Source organism: Triticum aestivum, chromosome 3D (assembly GCF_018294505.1).
Source record: "Triticum aestivum cultivar Chinese Spring chromosome 3D, IWGSC CS RefSeq v2.1, whole genome shotgun sequence".
NCBI lineage: Eukaryota > Viridiplantae > Streptophyta > Magnoliopsida > Poales > Poaceae > Triticum > Triticum aestivum.
Window position 1 is genome coordinate 508,124,847 of NC_057802.1, and position 25,485 is coordinate 508,150,331.

The 25,485-nt window shown below is 41.9% G+C and overlaps 2 protein-coding genes and 1 non-coding gene across 4 annotated transcripts; 1 reads left to right on the forward strand and 2 right to left on the reverse strand.

Annotated features, from left to right (window-relative positions):
* Positions 1-285: 285 nt before the first annotated feature.
* Positions 286-482, reverse strand: LOC123081109 (U2 spliceosomal RNA). The gene has a single exon (XR_006438631.1). It is a non-coding gene; the product is annotated as a U2 spliceosomal RNA (small nuclear RNA).
* A 2,636-nt stretch (positions 483-3,118) lies between these two features.
* Positions 3,119-6,027, forward strand: LOC123080060 (ribonuclease 2). The gene is made up of 9 exons (XM_044502920.1): positions 3,119-3,435; positions 3,610-3,638; positions 3,739-3,812; positions 3,945-4,046; positions 4,198-4,201; positions 4,338-4,429; positions 4,673-4,834; positions 5,488-5,584; positions 5,685-6,027. Exons 1-9 carry the CDS (start codon positions 3,221-3,223, stop codon positions 5,753-5,755), a joined length of 846 nt encoding a protein of 281 aa, XP_044358855.1. The 5' UTR covers positions 3,119-3,220; the 3' UTR covers positions 5,756-6,027.
* Positions 6,028-6,406: 379 nt separating this feature from the next.
* On the reverse strand, positions 6,407-10,174 carry LOC123080059 (uncharacterized). Of its 2 annotated transcripts, none has more exons than XM_044502918.1 (5): positions 9,921-10,174; positions 9,216-9,587; positions 7,278-8,404; positions 6,975-7,173; positions 6,407-6,724 (listed from the first exon to the last, which is right to left on the reverse strand). In XM_044502918.1, exons 2-4 carry the CDS (start codon positions 9,556-9,558, stop codon positions 7,105-7,107), a joined length of 1,539 nt encoding a protein of 512 aa, XP_044358853.1. In that variant the 5' UTR covers positions 9,559-9,587; positions 9,921-10,174; the 3' UTR covers positions 6,407-6,724; positions 6,975-7,104. The 2 variants fall into 2 exon arrangements, with proteins under 2 accessions (XP_044358853.1, XP_044358854.1); XM_044502919.1 differs by having other exon boundaries at positions 9,731-10,161.
* Positions 10,175-25,485: the final 15,311 nt, after the last annotated feature.

Here is a 25,485-nt window from a genome sequence, read left to right on the forward strand (position 1 = left end):
GGCAGAAGCATTACACTTGTGCTGATACATTTTGGTTTCGTTGAAAGTACCGTTGTGCTAATCCACTAGGCTCACCCTTTCTTCGTTTGTGGTGCTGCAGCGACTCATAGATGCAGGATGAGTACGGCTACCTCCTCTGCCTCACGTACAGTGTCACGACAATAATGGGCTGCGTCGTTGGACCTTGAGCCATTGCCCTAGCCAGACCCGACTGAACTTCCAAACAAACATTTCATCACCACCTCACCAAAGAGGCCAAATTTTCAAAATTTTAACTAGATTTTGTTGGGGCGCGCCACACCTGGACAGTAGTGCAACGTCCAAGGAACACACAAGGGCCCCAGTGGCAAGCCACTGTGGTGGACCCTTCCCCATAAAAAAAAAATTTAATATCGTTGTGGACGCATGGTTCACATATCAGATATTAAACTGATAAGAACAGATACTACACTTGATCTTAGCCAAAAGGCCGAGAAAGGTATGAGTTGTAGCAGCTGCCCTGCCCCTCTATTTGTATACCCAGCGCCCTCCCGTCCCCTCCTAGCTGGGCGAGGTGGGACTAAACGAGTTGCTCCTCGCGCCTGCGGACGGTGCATGCCCCGAGCCAGCCGCTTTGCATGGGCCTCAAACAGGACGGCCTTTTGCTGAGGTCCAATGGGCCCGATGTTCATTTGGCGTTACAACCTTTGGTAGCTTGTTTTCCCTAAAAAAGAAACTGTAGTAGTGCGATTCAGAGACGACTGCTCGGTTGGTGGCAAAGGATATTCTGCAAATGATCCAGAGATTCGAGAGCATCAGACCGACCTATGCCGGGGCAAAATAGTCACCCTGCCTCGGGTCGGTTGCTGCATCCGGCAGGCTCTTTTCTTGGCCGGGCGGGGCTCGGCTCTTATCTTCTTCTTTTTTTCATTTTTTGCTACTTGCAATTTCCACAGGGGCATGTGATGCGTGTGGTACTCTATCTCTACGTCCGCCGCCCACAAGTTCTCGATCTAGAAAATGTTTGCGACGAGAAAGAGAAGGGCCATATACCCCATATTTTACGTATTTGTATTTTCAATAAATAAACACTCGTTCCATACCCGTTCCCATGTGTCTCTCGTGAGGCCAAGGGAGACTAAGGTTTTCTTGCCTCCTATCGGCGGGCCGCAGGTATACCTCGGCCTTAGGCCGTGGAGGCGCGGTGTGTCTAAGTCCTTGCCGGTGAAAGGGCTTCTTCTTTGTTTTAAAGTGTCTTTTGTGTTAGTTTAGGGCTTGTGTCCTGTTCAGAAAGACGAGGTGGTGGTGCTTTCTGAAGATGGGATAAAGTTCTCCCCACCTAGCTCCCGTCCCGGTGATGCAACTATTGTCGTTGGAGGGGGCGTGTGGAGGTGTGTTTCCGTCGTATCCCACGGGATTCGGACGGTGGTTGTCTTTGGTGAATTCACTTGGATCTAACTTTGTTCGTCTTTGTTAGCACGACGACTTCCCGACTGTCTACTACAACAAGTTTTGTCCCGCAACAGCGAGAGAGGGATGATGACGGCGGCACGCCTTTGGCTCACTTCAGTGTTTGTAGTCGTAGCTAGTGTCCTACGAATCAGAGTGTAATTTTTATTTTTCTGGTGTGTACTGCCATGATATGATGAATAGTTTGAAATTTTTCTCGCAAAAAAAAGAAATAGAAGGGCGCGAGGGCTTTTTTTTTGCGAAAGAAAGAGAATGGTGTGAGGATTAATTCTGGGTTGCAAAGGATTGAAGTTGATGATCTCAGGGATTTACCCTATTGATAGAACAAAGTTGCAAAAAAAATTGTGTGGGTATGTTCGCGACGGCGAAATATATTTTGTGACGTTTACATCGGTCTAAGGGTTTAAATGACAATTGCCATCCTAGTGTGATAATCCTTAATGGCATGTGCACAAAGAGTTGTCAGTTCTAATCGACGAGGTTGGGCTGGCTCCGATAGAGGAGAAGCGACAATGTGTGTCAACGACTCGTTCTGACGAGATAGTGGTCGTTTGTTGATCCAGGTACCATAGTACATTTTTACTATGTTTGAAATGCTTTGTACTTTTGATGATTTTTATAATAGATCTGAACCATTATTTGTAAAAACAAATAAATCTTAAAGCATCACTTGTTTTTATGCCGGCGTGCTCCCCCTCCCTTGTCTTCCTACTCTGACCGAGCCGCCCTCCAACTCATACCTAATCGTCCCTCCCCCCCTTTCTCACCCACCATTTGACTAGCGGGTGATGCCGTGCACCACCTCGCCGCCCGACCATCCCTCTTTTTATCCCTCCTTCTTCTTCGACGCCCGCAGCCACCACGCACACCGAACCGTCAAGTCTTGGGCTTTCTCTCGCAAGCGATGCCACGAGCAGCCGCGACATTTCCGTCTTGACCGGTCGAGGACACCGCAAACATATGTGTCGTCCTGCCTTCGTCTCGTAGGTCTAGTCCTCACTTTTTTCTTCAACCAAATCGATTTGCAACGACTCTGTTTTTCAGGTGACTTCAGTTGTCAAATATGTTTTTTATTTTTATTTAGAAAGGGCCCAACTTTTTATATGAAGGAGTGTCGTGTGGGAATCGATTTAAATAAATAGAATAGTGTGCATTTCACAAGTTTCTCGGATCACATTTCGAAATATATCCTTTTTCTTGCATGGGCATTTCAAAATATATCCACAGACCGAGCCTATCAATATTTCTAGCTTAGGTGGTGTTTGGTTCTCTAGTCTTAGGACTTTTTTTTAGTCCCTAGAACTTTTTAAAAAAGACTCTCAAGGAGGTGCTTCTAAGGACTTTTAGCAAAAAGTCCCAAAAAAGTCCCACCCTGTTTGGTTTACTAGGGACTTTTTTGTAGTCCCAACACAAAAAAGTCCCTGGCACCAAACACCCCCTTAAAATGACAGTTTCTCCCTGAAGAAGTATAAAAGAAGTATAAGAGCGTTTAGACCACTAAAGACGGCAGAGCTACCGGCAGAGAACTGACCTTTTTTTAGTCAGAAAGCAAAACAGAAAATAGACGGAGAGGTACTCCTACCTGCTAGGACGGAGTGGCCCCCACTTGCCAGCGACACGAGGTCATCCCTAACCGCACCATTATTAAAGCTCCCGATTGCGTATTGATTGTCCTCTGTATACTACACTCAATTCTGAAACTACGACCCACCCAGCAGCCAGAGGGAGGGAAGGAAAGGGGGAGAAGGAGACACCGCGCCGGGCGGAGGCAATGGCGACGGCGACGGCGACGACGGCGTGCCTGCTGGCGGTCTGGTCGCTGGTCGCCGCCGGTCTGTTCGGCACGGGCCTCGCCCGGTCGTCCGTGGCCCCGGCCGCCGTCGGGAAGGAGCAGCGCGAGTTCGACTACTTCGCGCTGGCGCTGCAGTGGCCGGGCACCATCTGCTCCTCCACCCGCCACTGCTGCGCCGTCAACGGCTGCTGCCGGTACGTGCTCCGCCCCCCTCTTCTCCTCTCTCCCCACCGCCGCCTCATCCGCGCGCGCGGGGCTCTCGTTCCGGTCGGGTGGGGTGGGGTTTCTGGCGCTCCGGAGATTCGATTCGACTCTCCCTCCCGCGCTCATGTGCTCACGCCGTTTGTTCTCCGTGTTCCTCGTTGCAGGTCGGAGGCACTCCACACGTTCACGATCCGTAAGTGCGCGGCGAACATCATGCTTAATTTTGTGTTTTCTCGGTTCCTGGTCGATGTGAATTCCTCACCGGCGTGCTTCACTTTCCGTTGGTGGAACAGACGGGCTGTGGCCGGACTACGATGACGGGACCTGGCCGTCGTGCTGCCGCCACACCAGCTTCGACATGGACAAGGTGCTGGCCGCAGAGACCTTACTGACACCTGACCGCTCTGGCTTCATTAATCCTGCCCAATTTCGATTCCATTCGTTTTGTGCTGACCTCGTTGATGCATGGTTCTGCCGTGTATTCTTTGATTTGGTGTAGCTAACGCCCCTGAAGCCCGCTCTGGACAAATACTGGCCGTCCCTCTACTGTTCGTCCTCTTCCACTTGTTTCAGTGGCAGGGGGGCCTTCTGGGCTCATGAGGTATAGTGTCAGAACTGTTGGATCGGACTCTAAAATTACTCATCGATTGGAATTGTCACTAACCTTTGTGCTGTTTCCCTTGCCTGTTGTTTTGCATAATGACATTGACATGTGCTGCTCGATCGGTCATTCATGGATTACTATCGTTTAGTGGGGTAATTTTCTTCAATCCGCTTGACCTAATGAATTGGATTGTTGTTATAAAAGAGGGTTGCTAATTTAGTAATCCATGAGCACAAACATTGTCTCATTTCCATTGCCAAGTCTGCATTGTTTGTTTAATTTTTACAGAGAAGCATGGAACATGCTCGGCCCCTGTTGTTCATGAAGAATTACAGTACTTCACCGCCGCCATTGATCTCTACCTCAAATATAACGTCACGGTAAGCATCTGGCCATTGACTGATTAGGTGTAGCGCATTATTCTTTTTTCTTGCAGGAATTATCAGTTTCTTTTGTTGGCTTTAAGCACCTGAACGTTTGTTATTCAAATAACCTTCGTTTCCAGATGAAGAAAACAAACTTAAAACCCCTCGAATTGTAGTGCATACGAATTTGACTCCTGCTAAACTGTACCATAGAAATTTGTCTCTTGTACATTGTTATAATTTGGATTGGAATTGCAGGAAATGCTGGCGACTGGAGATATCCTGGTCTCCAACGGTAAAGAATATGCACTGAGTGATGTCATTGATACCATCAAACATGCTTTTGGGGGCTCACCGCAGATCATATGCAAGAAGGGCTCAGTTGAAGAACTAAGGTTATGCTTCACCAAGGATTTGAAGGTGAGTCATCTTTTGTCCTTGGACAGGTCTCCTCAGTTTTCATTTTTATTTGCATGGAGAGAACTCTTCACTGCTTAAGGAATAATGTTGCCACAACCGTTCTGAATGATGTCCAACACGCAGGCCGATAGGAATCCTCATTTTTTGCCATGAAGTACTATTAATGTGATAACGATTACCGCACCACACTGTTCTTAAACTGATTACCAACAGCAACATGCTCTTAAATTTTTTACCCCACAGGACTGATAGTTGCAGTTACAATGTTACATTGCTAAAATTTGAAGCATGTTACTTTCTGGAATACGATCAACTATCTCTCTAAATACTGATAACAAAAATAAGTGAATTGGATTTTTATTTGAATGGAATGGCATAACTGTGTCTGGTAAATTTTGGTCTGTCGTCTGTACTGTCCAGCTTACTTTCATTCATATTTTTTATTAGAACTGGAAGCTGCTTCCTCTTATTGTGTCATAAACAAGCGTTGGTTAGGTTCCACTGTTGGTTAATTTTCAATAGCCTATTTGACTATGTCTCCAAAGTTGGAATACCTGCAAGTGTTCATCAAAATGCAAATCTCTTAGTAATTACCACGTTTTCCACTTCAGTCATTTTTGTTGCACAACAAACTCATCTTGGTTTTATTCCAGCCTCGTGATTGCCTGACTACTTCGGCAATGTACAAGAACCTATCGAAATCAAAGCATTGCCCTAAAAAAATCTCCCTGCCAACATATGATCCCATCGGTGAGTTTTAATCCCTCATACTGAAGCTTTTATATAAGTTTACTTACGTATTGTTCATCCCTTGGTGCCCATGTTAATCTTGATCTCTGAACATCTGCAGTACTCACAAATTCGACACTGGAGATTGTCCCAGAAGCCAGCGACAATGGGTTGTACTTCTATACATCCTAAGATGCCGAATATTGCTAGGCTATGAGGAAACAGATGCCTTCACGGTTCTGACTGCTTGCAAGACCGTAGCCACAGGTGCTGGGCACTGAGATCCTGCTAAAACGGGTCTCTGATTTGTCCACACTATTTGTAAAGGACAACATTCCACATTAGGGCAACTTGGTTCGATTATGTTCTGGATATTTGTAAAACTGCTGGATATCAAACTCAGCTTACTCATTTGTATGAATAATGGATGTTAAATGTACATATTAGCTCATTGGATTGCTGAAGGATGTTCTTTTTAGAGATTTCACTAGACTACATACAGAGCAAAATGAGTGAATCTACACTCTTAAATATATCTATATACATCCGTGTAGTCCATATTGAAATATCTAAAAAGACTTATATTTAGAAACGGCGGGAGTATTATGAACAGTTCATGTCGCATGCAGTTTGTTCCGGCCGCAGAGTTTAGACGTACTAGCAGTTGATTGATTGACACCGAGACATTCTTGAATGAAAAATTGAGTTCAGGTGCCAAATAGTGATTTCTCGTCATCACATTCACTGATTTATATTGTATTTTCCATTGTGAAAAAAAATGGAGACTGCACCCAGGAACTGCAGCCGGTACAGAAAAACAGATGCATATGTAGTACAAAATTCTTAGCTGGTGCTCATGATGCGCACGTAGAATACGTTTAATCAGAAAAACCGAGAGCAGTTACAAACTGCGATGTATCGCCGGGTCATATTACGGAAGAACTGCAGATAAGTTTGTACTACCCCGTAGTCAACACTAAGATCTGTAATAGTATCAAAAACAGCATTCAAACTTGTTTCAGGGCAAAACTACAGCTATTTTCCATGTCCATGTAGCCGGAATTTCCATTGGCACCAACCTACTCGGATGAACTCCAGGAGACATTTTGGTCTAGGGTCTCGTGCGAACTCATACAGTTAACACATCCAAAATGCATGAATCTGCAAAAGAAAAAAGAAGCAACAAATGTGAGGGTAGCGTCATATGGAAGTAAAACAATGCTGGATCTACGTGCGACTTACGGAAGTTTGCGGATATTATAAGATGAACACAGTAAGTGTAACTTAAATCTTACAAAAGTCATCAATCTACAGGTTCTAAAGTTTACAGACTTTTGAACTTGGGCATTTTACAGAAGAAATCAATATCATGGTACTCAACAAGTAGGACATATAGGAGACGATCACTTACCATCAGGATGAATGATCTGAAGATTGCACATGCCATTTGGGAAAATGCATGTATAAACAGCTCCATGTTCAAAGATTACTTCACCAGAGAAGCTAGTATGATTGCCACACATGCGTCACAAGGAGGAGGATCATCTAAAGCAAGCCCATTTCAGCCATACTCTAAGATAACAAGTAGAAAGGTGATCCGGTATGTCAGCCTGCATGAGTAAGATGACAGCCATGAGTATGAAATAAAAATTGATGAGTTGTCTGTTGAAGACATTGGTTGAAATAGTACAGGGAAGGCAAGATGATAACATACAATGTCCCAAGGAGCAGAGAAGTCATCAGTTGACAGGTACCAGCTTCCACATTGTGATTCAATAGCCCTCTTCCCAGTGAAAGTTCCCAGTTCAAGCAGCTGATCAACATTATCCTCGTCGGAATCATATCTATGCCGTCTTCTCTTCTTATCTCTTTTTCTTTTTTTATGACTACTTCTAGTCAGATCCTTGTCATCAGTATCTGAAGTATGTGAAACTGAGTACCCGTCGTTTTGAACCAATGAGTAATCATAAGCCTTGCGAAATTCTATGCTGTTACCAGTGAACAGAGATTCACAAGAATCAGCTGATTTGCATAATTTTGACAAACCACAGAAAATTACCCAGGACTGGATGCCTATCCACTTAAGTGCATCAGGAAACTTTGTACCCATGAAATCCTTTATGAGAGCAAAGTGATCAGCATCAGTCAAGTCATTCATGGTCCTCACAAGCTCGTCCATTCTCCCTCGTTCTTCCTCGTGTTCTTCGTCGTTCATGAGGTGCCAAAGTTGTCTACCCTTGGCAATGACACAGTTCAATAGGATAAGTTCGTCAAGAGATATCTGATCAATATGTGCCGACAAAAGAACCTCAACCCAGCAGCATGGGAATGCTAACTTTGTGCACTGTGCATTCGGACTGATGAGCTTCCCTAATGTTTTTAAGAAACGAAGAAGCCTTTGTTCGTCTAGATGAATAAGAATATACTGAGACAGAGTGGAAAACTGCTCCTCCATCAGAAAATCTTCAACTACTTGCCACATATCTTTGAAATTCCCCTCATACATCAAATAGACAAATTGATCTACAAAATATTCTGTATCAATTTGCAGTATTTCACCATCTTTGACAGAATCAGCAAGCTCTTCTGAAGACCAGAAGTCTGGGACATATTCAAGGAAATTTTCCACTGTCTGGAGAACATCAAGATCACGAAAGTAATGAGGCTTAGTAGCAACAACAGCAGGAGACTGACCATGCCTGCCTTTCCACTCAAGCTCCTCCCAGCAAACATCACGATTCACAAATGCAAACTGAGCAAGTGCCCGAGCACCCTTTTTGTGTGCTGACTCCCCAGTAGCAGCAAAGTGGCTAAACCATTGCAGTATCCGCTCAGGGTTTCCTGCAGGTCATAATGTATAATGTAAGCAATGATAGATCACATCACATGTAAGAAGTGGCATCAGAACTAAATTCTGTTGTATTGCATAATGAAAGACAAAACAATATTATACCTAAGCTCTAACCCCTAACATGTTTTGCTTAATTTGATTAAGATTTCATTAAAGCCGTCCAGCACAAAAAGGTAAATAGATTTTGAGTAAAAGGTGGGCAGAACATAACATACTATTTATGTTAAAAAGTTACATTTCTACAAGAGCATATGTATATGCAGCAAGCAATTCCTGTTAATATTCAGGATGTTTCTTGATGAACTATAGAAATACACCATATCCAGAAAAGCGATCACTACTCGAAGGCACATAGAAACAGGCAGAGAGGCCGGTGTTACTGTAACAATGTAAAGAAAGTCAAAAACATAATTTCATCATTTCTGTTAGTTTATGGCAGTGCATTACTGTAATGCCATGATATGCTACTAATATGACATACATTCTAACTTGTTGAAGCAATGCCCACAAGCGAAGGGCATTAGTTACCATATCCATCAAGTACATCACTAATTGAAATTTAGTCCAGCAGTCTTTACATTCTGAACAAAGCTGAAGCAGCTGAACAGATAGTTTGCTGAACCATAACGAATGAACTAATCATATATCTGAACATAATATCTATAGATATATTTAACTACAGAAAGTAAGTTCTGGATACTAGATACATAAACTGGTGAATTGCAGCAAGCAAAAATAAAGTAAAACCTATGTGAGTAGAAGCAGATAACACAAAGAAAATCAAGTTCTTAGTGAACCTGCCTTGGAAGAACTTCTCCAGCATATGACACTTCTTCGCTAAAACAGAGCCGGCCTTCTCAGGCTTCTTATCGAAAATCATCCGCAGCAGGCGAGCGGCAACGTCGCGCCTCGAATCCTTCATCTCCAGGAGATCGAGGAAGAGGTCACGCTGGTCACGCGGATCGAGCAGATGAACCGACGAGACGGTACTGCACAGCCACATCCGAGCCTCATACCGGCCTCCGGACCTTACAACCGACTTGATCACCGACTCAGCCTTGTCCAGAAGAGACCTCCTCGCTCTCACAGCATCTGTATCAACACTGCCGTCGTCTGCCGGCACTTGCAGAAAGAGCTGAACCATTTTTTCCCCTGCTGATGATTTCTGACAACCTGAAGTTCACAAGTAGACCGATGGTCAGAGATGGGTTTCAGTTCAGTTCAACCCCTAACATTATTAAGACAATATATAAGCCCCGCCCACACCTTATACTAAGCCCTACGGGATTTGAACTCAGATGGGTAAGGAGAGGAACCTAGTGAGCCAACGGGTGTGTCCTGGTTAGCAGGGTAACACGCAGCAACCAAATCGGGGAAGACGGACGGTGGTAGAAAGCACGGTTGCGGCAAACCCTAGCCCCCTCAACGGAGATCCTCGGAAACAATACGAGCTCATGGCTCCGAAATCCGCTCCAAAATCCAGCCAGTGGAGCTAGGGTTCCTTACCTATGCCAACATGAGAGGGAATCAATTCGCGCCGCTCCGGTGCCGGTGCCGGTGCCGGCAGGGCATGCGCGCCGTGGCCCGTCGCCGTCGGACGCAGCAGACTGCGCGGGGGAGAAGAACAAATTGGATCGAACCAGACAGCGGGTAGGGATACGAATCCGGGGAGGGAGGGGAGGAGAAGAACACGCGAGACGACGACGAAGGGGTACTTCTCTTTCCAGAGGGGCTGGGGCCAGGGATGTCAGGGCGGTCGGGAGTTGCTGTTCATAATAATCGTAACTTAAGGGTGTGTTCGGTATGTAGGAATTTTACAGGGAAACTATAGGAATTCAGAACCAGAGGAAAGTTTGACAAAAGCGTCGTTCGGTATGCAGGATTGGCCGGGAGAGATTACACAGGAAAGGCTCCACAGCCCTCAGTTTCACAGGAAAAAAAGAATCCACCCGGTTCCCATTTTCTGGGCGGAGTTCCGAGGCCATGCAAAGGAAAGCAGCCTGTGTGCCTCTACTGACTCGGTTTAAATGCCCATAGCTGTACGAAGTGACATGCACAAGGATAGAATAATGAGTTCTGCACCACCTTTTATGACTCAGACCCGGTCCACACTAGCCCATCGGACCCCACATATATTCCTTTCTATCCGCTCGTCGGACCAAACCCTAATCACTTCACTCCACTCTATTTCACTTCCCACTGACAGCCAAGCCCTTGTCCGGCGATTTTCGACTTTCTCCGGCATGGCGGGCACCGGATCTAACTCCGACCAGTTCGGATCCGTCGATTGGGGTGTTATCCCGTGCAGGTTGGAGGAGGCAACGATCGTCTGCATTGCACTATGCTGCTCCGGGGAGGACAACGCCTGGCCGACGGCAGGATAAAGGGGTTGTCAATTCCTTCACGGCCACTTGCAAAAGTGAGATCTGATAAAGATAATAAGATAAATATTTTTGGTATTTTTGTTATATAGATTGGAAAATAAAGATTGCAAAGTAAATAGTAAACTAGAATTATAGATCGGAAACTTATATGATGTAAAGTAGACCTGGGGGCCATAGGTTTCACTAGTGGCTTCTCTCATGATAGCAAGTATTATGGTGGGTGAACAATTACTGCCGAGCAATTGATAGAAAAGCGCATAGTTATGATGATATCCAAGGCAATGATCATGAATATAGGCATCACGTCCGTGTCAAGTAGACCGAAACGATTTTGCTTCTACTACTATTACTCCACACAGCGACCGCTATCCAGCATGCATCTACAGTATTAAGTTCATAAGAACGGAGTAACGCTTTAAGCAAGATGACATGATGTAGAGGGATAAACTCAAGCAATATGATATAAACCCCGTCTTTTTATCCTCGATGGCAACAATACAATACGTGTCAGTTCCCTTTCTGTCACTGAGATCGAGCACCGCAAGATTGAACCCAAAGCTAAGCACTTATCCCATTGCAAGAAAGATCAATTTAGTACGCCAAACTAAATCGATAATTCGAAGAGACTTGCAAAGATATCAAATCATGCATATAAGAATTCAGAGAAGAACCAATTATTGCTACCTCTTGAGCATGCGTTGGTTTTCTCTTAAAGAGGAAAGGGTAATGCAGCAAAGTAGCGTAAGTATTTCCCTCAGTTTTTGAGAACCAAGGTATCAATCCAGTAGGAGACTACACGCAAGTCGCCTAGTACCTGCACAAACAATCAAGAACCTTGCAACCAACGCGATAAAGGGGTTGTCAATCCCTTCATGGCCACTTGCAAAAGTGAGATCTGATAAAGATAATAAGATAAATATTTTGGTATTTTTGTTGTACAGATTGAAAAGTAAAGATTGCAAAATAAATAGTAAACTAGAATTGTAGATTGGAAAACTTATATGATGTCAAGTAGACCCGGGGGCCATAGGTTTCACTAGTGGCTTCTCTCAAGATAGCATAAGTATTACGGTGGGTGAACAAATTACTGTCGAGCAATTGATAGAAAAGCACATAGTTATGAGAATATCTAGGCATGATTATGAACATAGGCATCACGTCCGTGACAAGTAGACCGAAACGATTCTGCATCTACTACTATTACTCCACACATCGACCGCTATCCAGCATGCATCTAGAGTATTAAGTTCATAAGAACAGAGTAACGCATTAGGCAAGATGACATGATATAGAGGGATAAACTCAAGCAATATGATATAAACCCCATCTTTTTATCCTCGATGGCAACAATACAATACGTGTCGTCTCCCTTTCTGTCACTGGGATCGAGCACCGCAAGATTGAACCCAAAGCTAAGCACTTCTCCCATTGCAAGAAAGATCAATCTAGCAGGCCAAACCAAACTGATAATTCAAAGAGACTTGCAAAGATATTTAAATCATGCATAAAAGAATTCAGAGAAGAATCAAATATTGTTCATAGCTAATCTGGATCATAAACCCACAATTCATCGGATCTCGACAAACACACCGCAAAAAGAGTTACGTCGAATAGATCTCCAAGAAGATCGAGGAGAACTTTGTATTGAGATCCAAAGAGAGAGAAGAAGCCATCTAGCTAATAACTATGGACCCGAAGGTCTGTGGTAAACTACTCACACATCATCGGAGAGGCTATGGTGTTGGTGTAGAAGCCCTCCGTGATCGATTCCCCCTCCGGCGGAGCGCTGGAAAAGGCCCTAAGATGGGATCTCATGGGTACAGAAGGTTGCGGCGGTGGAAAAAGTGTTTCATTGCTCCCCCCGAAGGTTTCAGGGTATAAGAGTACATATAGGCGAAAGAAGTAGGTCGGTGGAGCTGCGAGGGGCCCACGAGGGTGGGGGCGCGCCCACCCCCCTGGGGCGCGCCCTCCTGCCTCGTAGCCGCCTCGTGGCTTTCTTGACCTCCACTCCAAGTCTCTTGGATTGCGTTTGTTCAAAATAAGATCCTCGCGAAGGTTTAATTCCGTTTGATATTCCTTTTCTGCGAAACACTGAAATAGGCAAAAAAACAACAAATTGCACTGGGCCTTCGGTTAATAGGTTAGTCCCAAAAATAATATAAAAAGGTATATTAAAGCCCATTAAACATCCAAAACAGATAATATAATAGCATGGAACAATCAAAAATTATAGATACGTTAGAGACGTATCAATAATCAAGTTCATAAACCCACCATTCATCGGATCTCGACAAACACAGCACAAAAGAGTATTACATCGGATAGATCTCTAAGAACATCGAGGAGAACTTTGTATTGAGAACCAAAGAGAGAGAAGAAGCCATCTAGCTAATAACTATGGACCCGAAGGTCTATGGTAAACTACTCACACATTATCGGAGAGGCTATGGTGTTGATGTAGAAGCCCTCCGTGATCGAATCCCCCTCCGACAGATTGCTGGAAAAGGCTCTGCTACCTCTTGAGCACTGCGTTGGTTTTCCCTTGAAGAGGAAACGGTGATGCAGTAAAGTAGCGTAAGTATTTCCCTCAGTTTTTGAGAACCAAGGTATCAATCCAGTAGGAGATCACGCACGAGTCCCTCACACCTACACAAACAAATAAGAACCTCGCAACCAACGCGATAAAGGGGTTGTCAATCCCTCAACGGTCACTTACGAGAGTGAGATCTGATAGATATGATAAGATAATATTTTTGGTATTTTTATGATAAAGATGCAAAGTAAAATAAAAGGCAATAGAAATAACTAAGTATTGGAAGATTAATATGATGGAAAATAGACCCCGGGGCCATAGGTTTCACTAGTGGCTTCTCTCAAGATAGCATAAGTATTACGGTGGGCAAACAAATTACTGTCGAGCAATTGATAGAATTGAGCATAGTTATGAGACTATCTAGGTATGATCATGTATATAGGCATCACGTCCGCGACAAGTAGACCGAAACGATTCTGCATCTACTACTATTACTCCACACATCGACCGCTATCCAGCATGCATCTAGAGTATTAAGTTCATAAGAACAGAGTAATGCTTTAAGTAAGATGACATGATGTAGAGGGATAAACTCATGCAATATCATATAAACCCCATCTTTTTATCCTCAATGGCAACAATGCAATACGTGCCTTGCTGCCCCTGCTGTCACTGGGATCGAGCACAGCAAGATTGAACCCAAAGCTAAGCACTTCTCCCATTGCAAGAAAGATCAATCTAGTAGGCCAAACCAAACTGATAATTTGAAGAGACTTGCAAAGATAACCAATCATACATAAAAGAATTCAGAGGAGATTCAAATATTGTTCATAGATAATCTTGATCATAAACCCACAATTCATCGGATCTCGACAAAGACACCACAAAAGAAGATTACATCGAATAGATCTCCAAGAAGATCGAGGAGAACTTTGTATTGAGATCCAAAGAGAGAGAAGAAGTCATCTAGCTAATAACTATGGACCCGAAGGTCTGAGGTAAACTACTCACACATCATCGGAGAGGCTATGGTGTTGATGTAGAAGCCCTCCGTGATCAATGCCCCCTCCGGCGGAGCGCTGAAAAAGGCCCCAAGACGGGATCTCATGGGTACATAAGGTTGCGGCGGTGGAAATAGGTTTTTGGCTCCGTAGCTGATAGTTTGGGGGTACGTAGGTATATATAGGAGGAAGAAGTACGTCGGTGGAGCAACGTGGGCCCCACGAAGGTGGAGGGCGCGCCTGGGGGGGGGGGGGTAGGTGCGCCCCCTGCCTCGTGCTCTCCTTGTTGATTGCTTTACGTGGACTCCAAGTCCTCTAGATCACGTTTGTTCCGAAAATCACGTTCCCGAAGGTTTCATTCCGTTTGGACTCCGTTTGATATTCTTTTTCTGCGAAACACTGAAATAGGCAAAAAAAACAGCAATTCGGGCTGGGCCTCCGGTTAATAGGTTAGTCCCAAAAATAATATAAAAGTGTATAATAAAGCCCATTAAACATCCAAAACAGAATATAATATAGCATGGAACAATAAAAAATTATAGATACGTTGGAGACGTATCAAGCATCCCCAAGCTTAATTCCTGCTCGTCCTCGAGTAGGTAAATGAGAAAAACAGATTTTTTGATGTGGAATGCTACTTAGCATAATTTTCAATGTAATTCTCTTATTTGTGGTATGAATATTAAGATCCGAAAGATTCAAGATAAAAGTTTAATATTGACATAAAAATAATAATACTTCAAGCATACTAACTAAGCAATTATGTCTTCTCAAAATAACATGGCCAAAGCAAGTTATCCCTACAAAATCATATAGTCTGGCTATGCTCTATCTTCACCACACAAAGTATTTAAATCATGCACAACCCCGATGACAAGCCAAGCAATTGTTTCATACTTTTGGTGTTCTCAAACTTTTTCAATCTTCACGCAATACATGAGCGTGAGCCATGGACATAGCACTATATGTGGAATAGAATGGTGGTTGTGGAGAAGACAAAAAAAGGAGAAGATAGTCTCACATCAACTAGGCGTATCAACGGGCTATGGAGATGCCCATCAATAGATATCAATGTGAGTGAGTAGGGATTGCCATGCAACGGATGCACTAGAGCTATAAGTATATGAAAGCTCAACAAAAGAAACTAAGTGGGTGTGCATCCAACTCGCTTGCTCACGAAGACCTAGGGCATTTTGAGGAAGCCCATCATTGGAATATACAAGCCAAGTTCTATAATGAAAAATTCCCACTAGTATATGAAAGTGATATCATAGGAGACTCTCTATCATGAAGATCATGGTGCTACTTTGAAGCACAAGTGTGGAAAAAGGATAGTAGCATTGTCCCTTCTCTCTTTTTCTCTCATTTTTTTATTTGGGCCTTTTCTCTCTCTTTTTTTTATGGCCTCTTTTTTCTTTTCTTTTTTTATTTTTCGTCCGGAGTCTCATCCCGACTTGTGGGGGAATCATAGTCTCCATCATCCTTTCCTCACTTGGGACAATGCTCTAATAATGATGATCATCACATTTTTATTACTTACAACTCAATACTTAGAACAAAATATGACTCTATGTGAATGCCTCCGGCGGTGTACCGGGATATGCTATGAATCAAGAGTGACATGTATGAAAGAATTATGAACGGTGGCTTTGCCACAAATACGATGTCAACTACATGATCATGCAAAGCAATATGACAATGATGGAGCGTGTCATAGTAAACGAAACGGTGGTAAGTTGCATGGCAATATATCTCGGAATGGCTATGGAAATGCCATGATAGGTAGGTATGGTGGCTGTTTTGAGGAAGGTATATGGTGGGTGTATGATACCGGCGAAAAGTGCACGGTATTAGAGAGGCTAGCAATGGTGGAAAGATGAAAAGTGCGTATAATCCATGGACTCATCATTAGTCATAAAGAACTCATATACTTATTGCAAAAATCTACAAGTTATCAAAGCAAAGTATTACGCGCATGCTCCTAGGGGGATAGATTGGTAGGAAAAGACCATCGCTCGTCCCCGACCGCCACTCATAAGGAAGACAATCAATAAATAAATCATGCTCCGACTTCATCACATAACGGTTCACCATACGTGCATGCTACGGGAATCACAAACTTTAACACAAGTATTCCTCAAATACACAACTATTCAACTAGCATGACTTTAATATCACCATCTTCATATCTCAAAACAATTATCAAGCATCAAACTTCTCATAGTATTCAACACACTCATAAGAACTTTTTTTACTAATCTTGGATGCCTATCACTTTAGGACTAATTTCTCAATTTAAGAAAATTACCATGCTGTTTTGTAGGACTCTCAAAATAATATAAGTGAAGCATGAGAGAACAATAGTTTCTATAAAACAGATCCACCACCGTGCTCTAAAAGATATAAGTGAAGCACTAGAGCAAAAACTATATAGCTCAAAAGATATAAGTGAAGCACATAGAGTATTATAATAAATTCCGAATCATGTGTGTCTCTCTCAAAAGGTGTGTACAGCAAGGATTATTGTGGTAAACTAAAAAGCAAAGACTCAAATCATACAAGACGCTCCAAGCAAAACACATATCATGTGGTGAATAAAAATATAGCACCAAGTAAAGTTACCGATGGACGAAGACGAAAGAGGGGATACCTTCCGGGGCATCCCCAAGCTTTGGCTTTTTGGTGTCCTTAGATTATCTTGGGGTTCCATGGGCATCCCCAAGCTTAGGCTCTTGCCACTCCTTGTTCCATAATCCATCAAATCTTTTACCCAAAACTTGAAAACTTCACAACACAAAACTTAGCAGAAAATCTCGTGAGCTCCGTTAGCGAAAGAAAGCAAAACACCACTTCAAGGTACTGTAATGAACTCATTCTTTATTTATATTGGTGTTAAATCTACTGTATTCCAACTTCTCTATGGTTTATAAACTATTTTACTAGCCATAGATTTATCAAAATAAGAAAACAACACACGAAAAACAGAATCTGTCAAAAACAGAACAGTCTGTAGTAATCTGTAACTAACGCAAACTTCTGGAACTCAAAAGAATCTACCAAAATAGGACGACCTAGACAATTTGTTTATTGATCTACTGCAATTGGAATCAGTATTTTATCACGTTCTGGTAATTTTTAACAATTGTTTTAGTGAACAGAAAGTTTCTGGAATTTTTAGCAAGATCAAATAACTATCATCCAAGAAGATCCTATAGGTTTAACTTGGGCACAAACACTAATTAAAACATAAAAATAAATCTAACCAGAGGCTAGATCAAATATTTATTCCTAAACAGAAGCAAAAAGACAAAAAAACTAAAATAAAATTGGGTTGCCTCCCAACAAGCGCTATCGTTTAACGTCCCTAGCTAGGCATAAAAGCAAGGATAGATCTAGGTATTGCCATCTTTGGTAGGAAATCCATAAGTAGCTCTCATAATAGATTCATAAGGTAATTTTATTTTCTTTCTAGGGAAGTGTTCCATGCCTTTCCTTAACGGAAATTGGAATCTAATATTCCCTTCCTTCATATCAATAATTGCACCAATCGTTCTAAGGAAAGTTCTACCAAGAATAATAGGACATCAAGGATTGCAATCTATGTCAAGAACAATGAAATCTACGGGCACATAGTTCCTATTTGCAACAATAAGAACATCATTAGTTCTTCCCATAGGTTTCTTAATAGTGGAATCCGCAAGGTGCAAGTTTAAAGAGCAATCATCAAATTCACGGAAACCTAGCAAATCACACAACACTAGCACCCAAATCACACAAAGCATAGCATTCATGATCTTTAATCTTAATTTTAATAGTGGGTTCCCACTCATCATAAAGTTTTCTAGGGATAGAAACTTCCAACTCAAGTTTTTCTTCATAAGATTGCATCAAAGCATCGACGATATGTTTGGTAAAAGCTTTATTTTGGCTATAAGCATGAGGAGAATTTAGCACGGATTGCAACAAGGAAATACAATCTATCAAAGAGAAATTATCATAATTAAATTCCTTGAAATCCAAAATAGTGGGTTCATTAATATCTAAAGTTTTGACTTCTTCAATCCCACTTTTACCAATTTTTGCATCAAGATCTATAGACTCCGAATTTTTGGAACGCCTTCTAGGTAAAGGTGGCTCATATTCAGTCCCATCATTATCAAGATTCATATTGCAAAACAAAGATTTAATAGGAGAGACATCAATAACTTTTAGATCTTCATCTTTATTCTCATAAAAATTAGAAGAACACGCTTTCACAAAGCAATCTTTCTTAGCACGCATCCTAGCGGTTCTTTCTTTGCACTCATCAATGGAAATTCTCATGGCTTTGAGAGACTCATTGATATCATGCTTAGGTGGAATAGATCTAAGTTTCAAAGAATCAACATCAAGATAAATTCTATCAACGTTCCTAGCCAATTCATCAACCTTAAGCAATTTTTCTTCAAGCAAAGCATTGAAATTCTTTTGCGAATTCATAAACTCCTTAACACTAGTCTCAAATTCAGAGGGCATCTTATTAAAATTTCCATAAGAATTGTTGTAGGAATTACCATAATTATTAGAGGAATTACTAGGGTACGGCCTAGGATTAAAGTTTCCTCTATACGCGTTGTTACCAAAATTATTCCTACCAACAAAATTCACATCCATAGATTCGTTATTATTCTCAAACAAAGTAGAAAAAGGCATATCATTAGGATCATAAGAAACACTTTTAGTACCAAATAATTTCATAAGTTCATCCATCTTTCCACTCAAAACATTAATTTCTTCTATCGCATGCACTTTTTTATTAGTAGATCTTTCGGTGTGCCATTGAGAATAATTAACCATAATATTATCTAGGAGTTTAGTAGCTTCTCCTAAAGTGATTTCCATAAAAGTGCCTCCCGCGGCCGAATCTAGAAGGTTTCTAGAAGCAAAATTCAATTCGGCATAAATTTTTTGTATAATCATCCAAAGATTCAAACCATGTATAGGGCAATTATGTATCATTAATTTCATCCTCTCCCAAGCTTGTGCAACATGTTCATGATCAAGTTGCTTAAAATTCATGATATCGTTTCTAAGAGAGATGATTTTAGCGGGAGGAAAATACTTAGAGATAAAAGCATCTTTGCACTTATTCCATGAATCAATACTATTTTTAGGCAAAGATGAAAACCAAACTTTAGCACGTTCTCTAAGCGAAAAAGGAAATAGCTTCAATTTAACAATATCATTGTCCACATCTTTCTTATTTTGCATATCACACAAATCAACGAAGCTATTCAGATGGGTAGCAGCATCTTCACTAGGAAGGCCGACGAATTGATCTTTCATGACAAGATTCAACAAAGCAGCATTATTTTGCAAGATTCAGCATCGGTAAGAGGAGCAATCGGAGTGCTAAGAAAATCATTGTTGTTCGTATTGGTAAAGTCACATAATTTAGTATTGTCTCGAGCCATCATGACAAGCAAGCAATCCAACACATGAGCAAACAAGAAGCAAGCGAAAAAGAGGCGATCAGAAAAGAGAGGGCGAATAAAACGGCAAGGGTGAAGTGGGGGAGAGGAAAACGAGAGGCAAATGGCAAATAATGTAATGCGAGGGATAAGAGTTTGTGATGGGTACTTGGTATTGTCTTGACTTGACTTGACTTGGCGCAAATCTCCCCGGCAACGGCGCCAGAAATCCTTCTTGCTACCTCTTGAGCACTGCGTTGGTTTTCCCTTGAAGAGGAAAGGGTGATGCAGTAAAGTAGCGTAAGTATTTCCCTCAGTTTTTGAGAACCAAGGTATCAATCTAGTAGGAGATCACGCATGAGTCCCTCACACCTACACAAACAAATAAGAACCTCGCAACCAACGCGATAAAGGGGTTGTCAATCCGTCAACGGTCACTTATGAGAGTGAGATCTGATAGATATGATAAGATAATATTTTTGGTATATTTATGATAAAGATGCAAAGTAAAATAAAAGGCAATAGAAATAACTAAGTATTGGAAGATTAATATGATGGAAAATAGACCCCGGGGCCATAGGTTTCACTAGTGGCTTCTCTCAAGATAGCATAAGTATTACAGTGGGCAAACAAATTACTGTCGAGCAATTGATAGAATTGAGCATTGTTATGAGAATATCTATGTATGATCATGTATATAGGCATCACGTCCGCCACAAGTAGACCGAAACAATTCTGCATCTACTACTATTACTCCACACATCGACCGCTATCCAGCATGGATCTAGAGTATTAAGTTCATAAGAACAGAGTAATGCTTTAAGTAAGATGACATGATGTAGAGGGATAAACTCATGCAATATGATATAAACCCCATCTTTTTATCCTCGATGGCAACAATACAATACGTGCCTTGCTGCCCCTGCTGTCACTGGGATCGAGCACCGCAAGATTGAACCCAAAGCTAAGCACTTCTCCCATTGCAAGAAAGATCAATCTAGTAGGCCAAACCAAACTGATAATTCGAAGAGACTTGCAAAGATAACCAATCGTACATAAAAGAATTCAGAGGAGATTCAAATATTGTTCATAGATAATCTTGATCATAAACCCACAATTCATCGGATCTCGACAAAGACACCGCAAAAGAAGATTACATCGAATAGATCTCCAAGAAGATCGAGGAGAACTTTGTATTGAGATCCAAAGAGAGAGAAGAAGCCATCTAGCGAATAACTATGGACCCGAAGGTCTGAGGTAAACTACTCACACATCATCGGAGAGGCTATGGTGTTGATGTAGAAGCCCTTTGTGATCAATGCCCCCTCCGGCGGAGCGCCGGAAAAGGCCCCAAGATGGGATCTCACGGGTACAGAAGGTTGCGGTGGTGGAAATAGGTTTTTGGCTCCGTATATGATAGTTTGGGGGTACGTAGGTATATATAGGAGGAAGAAGTACGTCGGTGGAGCAACGTGGGCCCCACGAGGGTGGAGGGCGCGCCTGGGGGGGGGGGTGGGGGGTAGGCGCGCCCCCTGCCTCGTGCTCTCCTCGTTGATTGCTTTACGTGGACTCCAAGTCCTCTGGATCACGTTTGTTCTGAAAATCACGTTCCTGAAGGTTTCACTCCGTTTGGACTCCGTTTGATATTCTTTTTCTGCGAAACACTGAAATAGGCAAAAAAACAGCAATTCGGGCTGGGCCTTCGGTTAATAGGTTAGTCCCAAAAATAATATAAAAGTGTATAATAAAGCCCATTAAACATCCAAAACAGAATATAATATAGCATGGAACAATAAAAAATTATAGATACGTTGGAGACGTATCAGGCCCCAAGATGGGATCTCATGGGTACTGAAGGTTGCGGCGGTGGAAAAGTGGTTTCGTGGCTCCCCTGGATGTTTTCAGGGTATAAGAGTATATATAGGCAAAAGAAGTAGGTCGGTGGAGCTACGAGGGGCCCACGAGGGTGGGGGGCAAGCCTACCCCCTGGGCACGCCCTCCTGCCTCGTGGCCGCCTCGTTGCGTCTCTGACTTCCACTCCAAGTCTCCTGGATTGCGTTTGTTCGAAGGAAGATCCTCGTGAAGGTTTCGTTCCGTTTGGATTCCGTTTGATATTCCTTTTCTTCGAAACACTGAAATAGGCAAAAAAACATCAATTTGCATTGGGCTTTCGGTTAATAGGTTAGTTGCAAAAAATAATATAAAAGAGCATATTAAAGCCCATTAAACATCCAAAACAGATAATATAATAGCATGGAACAATAAAAAATTATAGATAAGTTGTAGACGTATCAAGCATCCCCAAGCTTAATTCCTGCTCGTCCTCGAGTAGGTAAATGATAAAAACAGAATTTTTGATGTGGAATGCTACCTAGCATAATTTTCAATGTAATTCTCTTTATTGTGGTATGAATGTTTAGATCCAAAAGATTCAAAACAAAAGTTTAATATTGACATAAAAATAATAATACTTCAAGCATGCTAACCAAGCAATTATGTCTTATCAAAATAACATAGCCAAAGAAAGCTTATCCCCACAAAATCATATAGTTTGGCCATGCTTCATTTTCGTCACACAAAATGCTCCCATCATGCACAACCCCGATGACAAGCCAAGCACTTGTTTCATACTTAGCCTTTTCAAACTTTTTCAACTTTCACGCAATATATGAGCGCGAGCCATGGACATAGCACTATGGGTGTAATAGAATATGATGATGGAGGTTGTGTGAGAAGACAAAAAGGAGAAAGTCTCACATTGACGCGGCTAATCAATGGGCTATGGAGATGCCCATCAATTGATGTCAATGCGAGGAATAGGGATTTCCATGCAACGGATGCACTAGAGCTATAAATATATGAAAGCTCAACAAAAGAAACTAAGTGGGTATGCATCCAACTTGCTTGCTCACTGATACGTCTCCAACGTATCTATAATTTTTGATTGTTCCATGCTATTATATTATCTATTTTGGATGTTTAATGGACTTTATTATACACTTTTATATTATTTTTGGGACTAACCTACTAACCGAAGGCCCTGTGCAAGTTGCTGTTTTTTTGCCTATTTCAGTGTTTCGCAGAAAAGGAATATCAAACGGAATCGAAACGGAATGAAACCTTCGGGAGAGTTATTTTTGGAACAAACGTGATCCAGGGGACTTGGAGTGGACATCAAGAAATAAGCGAGGAGGCCACGAGGCAGGGAGGCGCGCCTACCCCCTGGGCACGCCCCCACCCTCGTGGGCCCCTCGTAGCTCCACCGGCCTACTTCTTCCTCCTATATATACCCATATACCCCAAAAACATCCAGGAGCACCACGAAACCCTATTTCCACCGCCACAACCTTCTGTACCCATGAGATCCCATCTTGGGGCCTTTTTCGGCGCTCCGTCGGAGGGGGAATCGATCACGGAGGGCTTCTACATCAACACCATAGCCTCTTCGATGATGTGTGAGTAGTTTACCACAGACCTTCGGGTCCATAGTTATTAGCTAGATGGCTTCTTCTCTCTTTTTGGATCTCAATACAAAGTTCTCCTCGATCTTCTTGGAGATCTATTCGATGTAACTCTTTTTGCGGTGTGTTTGTCGAGATCTGATGAATTGTGAGTTTATGATCAAGATTATCTATGAACAATATTTGAATCTTCTCTGAATTCTTTTATGTATGATTTGTTATCTTTGCAAGTCTCTTCGAATTATCAGTTTGGTTTGGCCTACTAGATTGATCTTTCTTGCAATGGGAGAAGTGCTTAGCTTTGGGTTCAATCTTGCGGTGTCCTTTCCCAGTGACAGCAGGGGCAGCAAGGCACGTATTGTATTGTTGCCATCGAGGATAAAAAGATGGGGTTTATATCATATTGCTTGAGTTTATCCCTCTACATCATGTCATCTTGCCTAATGCGTCACTCTGTTGTTATGAACTTAATACTCTAGATGCATGCTGGATAGCGGTTGATGTGTGGAGTAATAGTAGTAAATTCAGAATCGTTTCGGTCTACTTGTCGCGGACGTGATGCCTATATACATGATCATGCCCAGATATTCTCAAAACTATGGACTTTTCTATCAATTGCTCGACAGTAATTTGTTCACCCACCGTAATACTTATGCTATCTTGAGAGAAGCCACTAGTGAAAGCTATGGCCCCCGGGTCTATTCTCCATCATATAAGTTTCCAATCTATTTTACTTTGCAATCTTTACTTTCCGTTTATATCATAAAAATACCAAAAATATTTATCTTATTATCTCTATCAGATCTCACTTTTGCAAATGGCCGTGAAGGGATTGACAACCCCTTTATCGCGTTGGTTGCAAGGTTCTTATTTGTTTGTGTAGGTACGAGGTGACTTGCGTGTAGTCTCCTACTGGATTGATACCTTGGTTCTCAAAAACTGAGGGAAATACTTACGCTACTTTGCTGCATCACCCTTTCCTCTTCAAGGGAAAACCAACGCAGTGCTCAAGAGGTAGCAAGAAGGATTTCTGGCGCCGTTGCCGGGGAGATCTACGTCAAGTCAAGACATACCAAGTACTCATCACAACTCTTATCCCTCACATTACATTATTTGCCATTTTCCTCCCGTTTTCCTCTCCCCCACTTCACCTTTGCCGTTTTATTCGCCCTTTTTTCCCTTCCCCTCTTTTTCGCTTGCTTCTTGTGTGCTTGTGTGTTGGATTGTTTGTCACGATGGCTCAAGATAATACTAAATTGTGTGATTTTTCCAATACCAACAACAATGATTTTCTTGGCACTCCGATTGCTCCAATTACCGATGCTGAATCTTGTGAAATTAATGCTGCCTTGTTGAATCTTGTCATAAAAGATCAATTCTCCGGCCTTCCTAGTGAAGATGCCGCTACACATCTAAACAATTTTGTTGATTTTTGTGATATGCAAAAGAAGAAAGATGTGGATAATGATATTGTTAAATTGAAGCTATTTCCGTTTTCGCTTAGAGATCGTGCTAAAACTTGGTTTTCGTCTTTGCCTAAAAATAGTATTGATTCTTGGAATAAGTGCAAAGATGCTTTTATCTCTAAGTATTTTCCTCCTGCTAAGATCATCTCTGTTAGAAACGATATTATGAATTTTAAGCAACTCAATCATGAACATGTTGCACAATCTTGGGAGAGGATGAAATTAATGATACGTAATTGCCCTACACATGGTTTGAATTTATGGATGATTATACAAAAAAATTATCCTGGATTGAATTTTGCTTCTAGAAATCTTTTAGATTCGGCCGCAGAAGGCACTTTTGTGGAAATCACTTTAGGAGAAGCTACTAAACTCCTAGATAATATTATGGTTAATTATTCTCAATGGCACACCGAAAGATCTACTAGTAAAAAGGTTCATGCGATAGAAGAGATTAATGTTTTAAGTGGAAAGATGGATGAACTTATGAAATTGTTTGCTAATAAGAGTGTTTCTTCTGATCCTAATGATATGCCTTTGTCTACTTGGATTGAGAATAATAATGAATCTATGGATGTGAATTTTGTTGGTAGGAACAATTTTGGTAACAACGCTTATAGAGGAAACTTTAATCCTAGGCCGTTCCCTAGTAATTCCTCTAATAATTATGGTAATTCCTACAACAACTCTTATGGAAATTTTAATAATATGCCCTCTGATTTTGAGGCTAGTGTTAAAGAATTTATGATTTCTCAAAAGAATTTCAATGTTTTGCT